At 40.6% G+C, this 10,358-nt stretch overlaps 1 protein-coding gene across 1 annotated transcript; it reads right to left on the reverse strand.

Moving 5' to 3' along the window:
* Positions 1 to 114: 114 nt before the first annotated feature.
* LOC115672109 (DExH-box ATP-dependent RNA helicase DExH15 chloroplastic) lies at positions 115 to 7,075 on the reverse strand (the record flags this gene model as incomplete). Its single annotated transcript, XM_056309651.1, has 8 exons — positions 115 to 2,534; positions 2,722 to 2,902; positions 3,333 to 3,451; positions 5,360 to 5,446; positions 5,580 to 5,688; positions 6,034 to 6,147; positions 6,237 to 6,412; positions 6,560 to 7,075. Coding segments are annotated over 8 exons (3,558 nt in total), but the record flags the coding sequence as incomplete, so codon positions are not given.
* Between the last annotated feature and the right edge of the window lie 3,283 nt (positions 7,076 to 10,358).

Genomic DNA, 10,358 nt, shown 5'->3' on the forward strand with positions numbered 1-10,358 from the left:
GCTTGATGCACGCTTTACTTGGTCCTACTCTATTTTGTCTTCAAAGTTGCGGGCTCATCTGAAAGAGCACTCGGCAAGTCAGAACCAGACAGGAAATACATGAACTGCAAAATCTTGATAGGAAATCTACGCATCAACTCTTTCGATGAAGATGCAAAATCTTAACGGGAAATACTAGCTCAGGTTGTTGTCAGTGGATAATCGCAGCATAAGCCTTTTTTTTTCTGTGATAAACAATTCGGAAGAACTGTTACAAATGTTGAGTGGTGAGCACCAATTTAACCTGCCAACTCACTTATGGGTGGACGATCCATTACATTGGATGCTGCAAGCGCGTTCCTCTGCAACTGCGGATCAACATCGGGCAGCTTAGGAATCTGGGCAAGTAGATCAATCGTTCGCCGTAAGAGACGAGCCAAATCTCCCTCGTCCATCGCACAATCCATCATTATCTCCCTCCATGTCAATCCAGATGCCCATGCTTCGACCATACCCGAGAATTGACTATCTAAACAGCAAGAAATCTGCACTCCATGTTTCTCTTGCAGATTCAAAAGGGAACTTCTTTGATCATCCAAGAGATCAATGACATCAGTCACTGTCGTGGATGGTTCAAATATATAGGCGTTGTTTTTCCAAGGTCGGACTTTGATCCCTTCTGAAACTAAACCAGCGCAGACAGCAGCAAGCTGGGCTGGTTTCAAACACAGTAAAATTTTACTTCTCAAAACCATCGCAAGCCAGAGCTCGTTTTCTCCCCTTATCGCAGCGGCAGTTTCTCCAAGAGGAAATATAATGTTTGTGTTGATATCAAGTGCTCTAATTTCATGTATAACGTGGCTTACCTGCAAAAAATCCTTCCATCCAGACGGTTCGATTTGCTCTATACGATTAATTAGGCGCTTCGATCTAGTCTTCAAGCGTTTTATCTTTTCCTCAGTGAACTTGGTCATGTCTACGATCTTCTTATATTCTCTAAAGCCTTCTGTACGCGCTATCTTTTTCTTCAACCGTGCAACCTTAGTCCTTTGTGCTTTGTAGCATTCTACAGCATCATGGAAATCCTGAGACATGAATAATGCCTCGTCTTTGTCAGAAAGACTATTCAAGACGGGCACATTTAAACTCCACGACCACGTTTCCAGTGACCCTTCTCTGTACCATAAACCCCCAAATTCACTGTCACTAAGCTTATCCCACTGCATATCATCCTTATCTAGAAGTGTCACCATAAGTTCCCGAGGCAAAGCATCTCCTTCAGTTAGGGCCACGTTAGGAAGACCAGTCCGATAGACTGTTCTAATCCACTGTTCCGTAAATAAGTACCATGAGTTATCTGAACCAAGGGCCGCGTGATAAGATGGTTCAAATCCTTCATGTCTTGCCAGATGACCATCACTCGACTCCACTCCAACTACATTTATCGCAAAAGAATCGTCACCAAGAATTCTGTTCTTGACTTTTGACCCATTCAAAGAGTCAACTTTTCCCAAGTAAACAGCCGGAATAGAGTGTAAAACTCCTTCAGAATCCTTATATTGCAAGCATATAAAGGGCAACTGTCCATTCTCCAACTCCTCAAGTAGAGGTTTCACAGCAGATATTCTCTTCAATTCCATTTTTTTGCGTAGTTCAGTCCGGAGGCATTTTTCAGCCCTTAATTCTTCCTGTAGATCAGCGATCTCCTTATAAGCTGCGTCTGACAAAAGACTTCTCGCTTTTCGGTCTATAGCATCGTCAGTAATTTCAGATGTTAACTTCTGAATCTCCTTGTCTATTTTTGAGAGCTCCTCCTTGGCAGCAAGCATAACATTGCTGCCCACATAGTTACCAAAACTTTGCTCCACTAACTTCCTAGCTTCTTCCAGTGTTCGTCCTGCTCGAGAAATTTTCACTTCACCTGACTCACTTGAGTGACTTGTAAGTTTTGCACCAGCCAAAAGGTTCAGCACCATTCCATATGAAGCAGTAAACTGTGACACCAGAGGCTCTACCCCAGCAAAAAGAAGCTTACAGCACTCTTCAGCACCCTCATAAGCAGTTTGGACAAGGACGACATTACCACTTTTGTCAATGCCTCTACGACCAGCACGACCGGCCATTTGAAGCAGTTCATTTGAGGTTAATTGAATACGTCCACTGCTACTTCTCTTGCAGAGAGCTGCAATTACTGCTGTCCTAGCAGGCATGTTGATTCCCGCAGCCAGTGTTTCTGTAGCAAAGACAACCTTGACAAGTCCTCGTCCAAAAAGTTCTTCAATAAATGATTTCCATAGAGGCAAACACCCTGCATGATGTGCAGCAACACCGTGCATAAGTCCTTTCACAGCTGAATCCCTAACAGCATCAGGATACTGAATACTGAACCGCTTCAAAGCCAGTTCAACTTCACTCATCTCGCAGCCATCCAGGAGGTTGCATCCTTCAAGGTACTGAACAGCTGCATCACAGCCTCTCCGGCTGAATATGAACCAAATGGCTGGGAGCATATCCCTTGCTTTGATTTGATGCAGAGTGTCAATCACCTGAGGAACCTGAAATATATACTTTTTTTTATTGGTATGATCGTGCTTTTTAACCCTATATGAATTGGATAAATATAAATTCTTTAATACTACTTGAGAAGAAGAGAGACAAGAGATAAAGACTATAGATGACTCTTTCTTTTCTGCGGCCACATAAGACTATTTCTTTTAACCCATTGATGAACTTAGTCCATACTTGTGAGCGGCGAATAGCATTCATGTCATTCTTTGAAAGAGGCGCCTCCATGGTGATACTATCAACATTGTTGATGTTAATATCACCCCCCCGTCTTCTTGATTTCCTTCTTTTGATACTATCCTCCTTGTATGAGTTACGTTCCATGGCATAAAGTTGCAGATAATTAAGTGATAGTTTCCTGTTCCAAGAATCACGAAAACTATGATGAATAATTTTCCTTTTGGGAGGGTTAGGGGGAGAGTACAGAACATAAGCTACGCAGAGAAGAAAAGCACATCACCAACACTGCAAAAAATTTTCATTACAAAGGATTATAATCAGCTGTGTGCACACAAAACCATGAAAGAAAACTGCCATGGCTGCAGCCACTAACTCATTTTGAACAACCATCTGGGAGAAAAAATGGTTGTTATTTCATTTCACTTCTCTAAATCTACCATACTTGGAAAATTTGTAAGAACTACAAAAAGAGCATCATCTAATGAATACCACAGCCTAAGAGTGAGTAGACCGGAATAGAATGTTCATGTAGAGCATCTAAGCGAAGGAGTAAAATTTCTATATGCGTTCAAGGTTAATATAAAGCCCTGCAATTAACTATAACATACCGGTTCATCTGCCTTCCTTTTTCATCAAGAAGGGGTAACACGGAAGTTTTTGTGGAGAAATGCCAAGTCAGAGGGACTGGACGTCTTGATGATGTAACCAACTCTGTTCTACCATGGATCTGACAACAATAATGCAAGCATGTAAATGATTCTACCCCAGGAAATTTTTAAGCGAATGTACATGTGTGTGAATCAATCTGTTTGGATTGGGCACAACCCCAAGGGGTGCAGATGAATAGAGTAAGACCATCAATCTCTACCAATCAGCTCTAGACCTCTCGGCTCCAGGAAAATCACGAGATCTCTTTTTTCTTTTTTCTTTTTTCTTTTTTCTTTTTTACTTGGTAAGCAAGTGTTGTATTCCAAATAGTTACTCATTAACAGGTGGAATAAGCCTGTTACAATTACAGTAACTCTTACAATCTGCTCATCATCAACCTATGTCTTACTTTTTTATATGTACATATGATGTGTAAGCAAACAAAACTATAGCGGCCTCTAATTCCCGCACATCTCAACATGCTGCAAACTGAGACCTATCTCCTTTAACATCAGTCAATCTATACAATACATCGGTATGAATCTTTGCAAAAATAGATTTACCGTCAAAATTGAAGCTAGCCACATGAATCAATAAATTCCTAGCATCCCAAATATAACAAACTGCAGCATACCAAGCTATCTGAAATATCAAAAGAGAGATGGGCTTCCGTTTCATATATTGAGAAGCCTGTTGTAACTCCAAACTCCAGCTCCGGATGGTCCTTCCCACTCTAAATTTACTAAAGACATAATTCTAAATGTCCTTGCCAACTGGTCCATGAACAAATTCACGCGATATTTATCCTCAAGTTTTACTCAGTTAATTATCTCCTACCTCCACGAAGAGTCAGTTTAACAGACTGCGATTTTAACAATATCATTTTTGACTTACCATCATTTGACGTAGCACAAGCAACTTACTTGAACTAGTGAATTTCTTTACAAGTATACCCTGAGGGAGGGTGACATTTTCAAGTTTCCAATATCTCAAAAATTGACAGGGAACATCGCTAACGTCAGCCCAAATAAGAAAGGCTGGCGAGATAAAGGGGTGAGTCATGGCAAAGTACCATGTTGCTGAGAAAGAAAATGGTGTCAGGAGCTTCGGTTAGAAATTAAATGTAACAAATACTCCTCATATTAGTGGCATTATTGTCTTCCTAGTATGCATTCAAACAGATTTCTGGATCTGGAACTCTCCCTCAAAAATAAATGACTCCCTTTTCAAGGTTGTGGAAAGAAGAAAATAATTGATGCAAATGTAATCTGTATTCCACGTGAAGCTGCAACCTTTAATCTATCTTTCACATAGATATCATTAGTCAGCAGACTAACTTTGCCAGAAAACATAGGAGAAGTTTTAGAGCATGGTTTGACTATAATCATTCACTAGATTTCACAGCAAATGACGACTATTTGAAACTAGCCCAGTCAAATAAACAGTTAGAGGCAAGGCCAAGATCAACTGTCTGCTCTGAGCTCACAGCAAATTATCCATGCCATTGCCATAATATCACTGGAGGCAGAAGAACACAAGTATTAGTAAGAACACTTCAGCTATGTGTTGTCCTACATTTTTTACTATTGTATTCCCACATTAATACTTTCTGTTAGGATGACATAGTAGTTTTCATGCTTGAGTTTTTTTAGGACGAAAAGAAGATTCTGAATGGGCTCGACAAAGTTGATTGATTTACCAAAGTTACCAATTAGTCGGTAAACCAGTTTTTACCATGTTTCCATTAAGGAGTTCAGTTGACCCAAGAGATCGGCAGTTTCCTCATTGTTTGTTCAATTGGAAAATCTGAAATCTTTTTAAAGAAGATTCCATATACAACACAAGCAACTTGGTAATTGCTAAAGGAAAGCAATCTAACAAACATTTGAATTAGTTTATTACAGGACTGCTTAAGCAAAATGAAACCTTTTCTGGGCAGCATATTGACAATTTCAAAATATAAGCATTGAAGAGTACTTAGCAGTACCTGGGAAATCCAGCCAGCAAGCTCATCTGCATTTGCAACTGTTGCTGATAGACATATAAGTTGGACTTCTTTTGGGGAATAAATAACCTGGCACGTTCATGACTATTGAGTTTCCATGGATAAAAGCTTAAGTAGAAAATTTGCGAGCTGCTGAATAGAATGGGGATAAAAGAAGAGGAGGAGGACGAGGATGAGGGAGGGAGGGAGGGAGATTACGCACTATTTCTTCCCACACTGTCCCCCGAGAAATATCACTTAAATAGTGAACTTCATCCAAGACAATAGCATCCACCTGAAAAAGTCCACTCCTTGAAGAGGCCTCTCCAACACTATGCGAGAAGAAAGATTACATTATTCAAAATATACAAAGCAAGACAAAGTTATGCAAGGAAAATCAAAATTCAATATAGCAATGTCGAAATGATGATTACGAACTTAACCCACCCCTCATATACAAGGAGTAGGCACAACAATCAAGAACCCAAAAAGCACTGCTGAATGAATTTGTGAATCCTAAGCAAGAGAGAGATATTTCCACGATACCTAAAGCCTGTTCTCCGATCGAGCCATCATTACACCTAAACATCCTAGTCGCACACGACCAAAATAAACCCACGAAGTCATAAATTGGTACGGCTATACTGAAATAACAGCTTCCTTAACAAGATGTGCACCTCTGATACAGCATATTCCGCAGTATCTCTGTAGTCATGATTATTACTTGAGCATCCTTGTTTACTGCACTATCTCCTGTTAGAAGGCCAACATAATTGTCTCCAAATGTTTCGCTGCAACAAGCAAGTACGGAGAATGAAAAATGGCAGATTATTAACTGTGGCTGTGATGGAAACAGATGATGAAACTCCAATCCACAAACCGAAACTCGCGAAACTTCTGATTAGATAGTGCCTTGAGAGGAGTGGTGTAGAACAACCGCCTCCCTCTGGCTACTGTGGCCACTGCCGCAGCTTCAGCAATCAATGTCTTTCCGCTGCTAGTAGGCGCCGAAACCACAACAGAAGATCCTCTTAGAAACGCTTTGATCGCCAATCGCTACCAAAACCAATTCACAAATCACTACAAAAACCGGAAAGTTCGAAGAAAGCTCTATGAGTCTTGCCTACAAGACAAAATACTCCAAAAAAAAAAAAGCACAAATTTCACTACGCATAAGCGGCAATACTCGATGAAGATGTGAACCTGAAATTTGTCGATGCGAAAGTCATAGACCGAAGCGAGCTCGTCGACGTCGATGAGCTCAGCGCCGAACTCCCTCACTTCGCTGCAGAGCTTTTCCACTCTCCGCAGCTTGGATTCGCTAAACGAGGCGCGCATGCTCGCCGCGGCATCATCGGACGAGGCCTCGATCTCGCCCTCGCTCTGTTCGGCGTCCTCGTAAGCGTCGCCGGAGATGTCGTCGTACTCATCCGCGGCGAACTCTTCTCCATCCTCCTCCTCGTCCTCCTCGTCCTCGTCCTCGTCGTCGTCGGCATCGGAGAGCTGGGAATCGTCGGGAAGCAGGGGGGTCGGGGTCCCGTAGCGAGCGCGAAGAAGCGGTCCGGTGCGCGAAAACCCTAGGGAGGGAAGGTGGCGGAGGGGGAGGTGGCCGGCCTTGTTCCGGGGGATCGGGAGGGAGAGAGGAAGGGGCGAGAGGATAGAGGAGAGGCTGCGCATGGCGGGAGATTTTTCCGGCGCCGCAGAAACTCCATGTGACTTTTATTCCGGAAATTAGTCGTTTCTTTCTTTTTCTTTTTCTTTTTCTTTTTCTTTTTTTTGAAGCTAAAAATGATTTTACACAAGTGATCTTCACGTTCGATTCTAATTACTGATGAATAGAATTGTTTGTGAATAATCAACTTTGAAATAGCAAAATCACAAGGTCTCGTACCATAGTTGTTCAGTCCGCTTTCAAGGCATAATAATAAAGTAGGGGTGATCGATTCAAGAATGAATAGATTCTAGTCCTGAAAATTGATAGGTTATAACCGATTTCTAATTTTTAGAAAAACTTATCGTATTTTCCCCGAAATCTGTTTTTTGAACCTACCATGTTTTTCCAGTTCGGTTTCATTTTTTCTAGCAAAATAATATGAGTAATAATAAAACAGTTTAAAGTAAAAGATGAATAATAACAGTCATATCCGCCAAAAGCAACAATCCTCGAGATAAGCAATGGAAATTACTATATACCAAAACCAACCATCCAAGATATAGTAATAGTATGATCCAGGTTTTTTTTACCACAAGTTAAAAACCGCTTTCGAAACCGGTCCGATTCCCAAGTGGGTCTTCACTTAGAATCGAAAACTGGACTGGTTTTAACCGGTTCCCGAAAAATAGAAGCAGTTCCTGGACCTGTTTGTCGAGCGGTTCGATTCGGTTCCCGGGTAAACCCGATCTGGTTGCATACCCTTAATAATAAGTAAAGGGGATAAGTGTACTGAATTTTAAAACTTGTCATAAAAGTGCAAACAAGTTCCCAAACTTTTAAAAAGTGCAATCGAGTCCTAAACCTTATCACGAAAATGCAATTGAGCTATAAAACTTTCAAAATGTGTAATCAAATTCTACGAATATTCGATACATGTTCAGGATCAAAATCAAGGTTCATAATTCGGCAAAGCCTGATCCACGATTACACAAGGAATGAAATCGGAGAGCTTCAACCCCCGTGGGCACCTTTCACTTCACTAGTGAATGCCTTTAGTTTTCAATTTAAGCTCTATTTGTTTCGTGAAAAATGAATGATTTGGAAAATATTTCCTATATGGGCAAAGTTTTTCTCTCTGCAATTTATGGTTTCTAGCACTTGAATTTCTTGAACTTTATTTTCTACCTGTGTTTACACTTTCGGTTCTTTTAAATTTTCGCGAGTTTGCCGTTGCTTCAAGGCTTTTTTTTGTGTAGAGCAGATCACAGCGTGAAATTTCGAATTTGAGTTTTGCATTCTCAATTGCCTCTAGTCAGATTCTCGCCTTAACATAAGGAATTGCTACCCAAATGTACAATGGAATCAAGGTTTAATACATGAAAAACTTCAAATAAGTATGTCCGTGAGAAATTTATTCCAAACTAATTTTTGTACTACCAAAAATCTCAAATCGGTACATCTATGATAAATTTATCATAAACTAATTTTTTGACCATCTAAAACTTTAAACTGGCACATTTGTGACAAATTTATCCTACGTTAGTTTCCGTTAAATTGGATTAATACCACGAAAAATCATAAACCGGTACACTAGTGACAAATGGAGGGTAAAACCCTAAATTGGTACACCCGTCAGTTGCCAAGTGCCATCTAACTCAGTAATTTGACGTTAAAATTTAACAGAGACTAATGGAGAATAAATTTATCGTAAATGTACCAATTTAGGGTTTTTTTATGATTAAAAAGTTAATTCGATATAAATTTATAATAAATGTAGCGGTTTGAAGTTTTTCACGGTATTAACGCTAGAATCAAATAGCGTGGAAATGAAAACAAAGGAACATCCCGTCGGATACCGCAACACGTCGACGGATCTAAATGGGCCGGAAAATCGTAAAACGAGCCCATGTTGTTCATGTGGGCTTTGGTCTTCTTGCTCTTCTTTGGAGCCCAAATAACTTAGCGCATCATCCATCACGGCTTTGGGCCCCACGAGCCTCTTCATGTTCTTTTTTTTATACTTCTCGACTTGGGGCGCATCTGTCGCGGTCTGTCCCTTGTCCGTGGGACCGTGGGAGACCAACCATTTGCCAAAATGCCAGGCTAGCACATCTTTGTTTTACTTCCAGGGGGGGACGTGTGCGAAACGACGTCGTTTCGGGATTGAGAAAAAGTATCGTCGCGGCGGGTCCGGATGTGAGGGCGCTTCGGCTTCCCCATCCTGCCCCTGTTGATTGGAATGGTCAAAGGTCAACTCCCGGCGTTGAAAAAATTTCAAAATGTAAATTGCAAATGGGACGAGAACTCGGCTGACATCCAAATGAATAAAACTTCGGCATCGTAATGGAAGCAAAGAAGCTAAGAAACAACGTTCGGGAGAAAAACGAAAAGTGGGGATGATAAAAATATACGAAAATATGGACCACGACACAAGATGGGGCCGGCCAGTCTGACGCGATCCAGGGAACCGATCACCATCGAGCTAGCCAGCACGGCTCAACAACAACTGAGCCATGCCATACCTAGGTTAGCCCATTTCTCATTTAACAACACCGTGGCACGGCTTCAATAAAATGCACACGTACTTTTCGGTAAACTTTAAGAAGTATATAAATCATTTGCAGCCTTTTTCACCATTAACTATAAAACAACAAAACTAATTCCATAATCCATGTCAACAACATTCATAATTAGGAAAAACCGGGGACCTTAGCACAAAGGCTATTTTGGAAGTATAATGATAATTTTATTTTTATAAAAGTGCTGCCTATTTTTTTGAATTAGGAAATACTACAATAGAAATCCTAAAAAAAATAGTACGGAACATAATTAAGTGCTAAACATTCCAAAACGTACAATCAAAACTTGTATTTTTTTCAAATGCATGCATTCAATTTCTAAGCTCGCCATAGATGACCCCCAGTTGTCAAGAGCAAATTAAGCATTAATTCAATCACTACATTGCAAAAGAACTTAGGGCTTTTACTTTTTACCGTCCATTATTGTTAGTGTTGATCACGAGAATAAATCGAGAATAAGACTTGGATATCGCGATCAATCAAGAAGAATGATTAAGGTTCAATTAATCAGTTATGGGGTCGGTTCAGATGATCATGCACGCCTAATTTTACATCGTTATGGTCAAGCTCATCTTAATTTGGTGAAAGGTTGGATTGATCAAACTTGTGCTTAATTTGTTGGAAGGTTGGAATCTTGTGAAGCCCGAACACCACCAATGACAGAGTTCTGCTCTTTATCTAGGAATCCCTGACCCATGCCTAAATTTACATTGTTATGGTCAAGCTCATGCTTAATTTGGCGAAAGGTTGGATTGATCGAACTCATGCT

Source organism: Syzygium oleosum, unplaced genomic scaffold (assembly GCF_021117445.2).
Source record: "Syzygium oleosum isolate NSW1041296 unplaced genomic scaffold, Sole_v2.1 Sole_v2.03, whole genome shotgun sequence".
Taxonomy (NCBI): Eukaryota; Viridiplantae; Streptophyta; class Magnoliopsida; order Myrtales; family Myrtaceae; genus Syzygium; species Syzygium oleosum.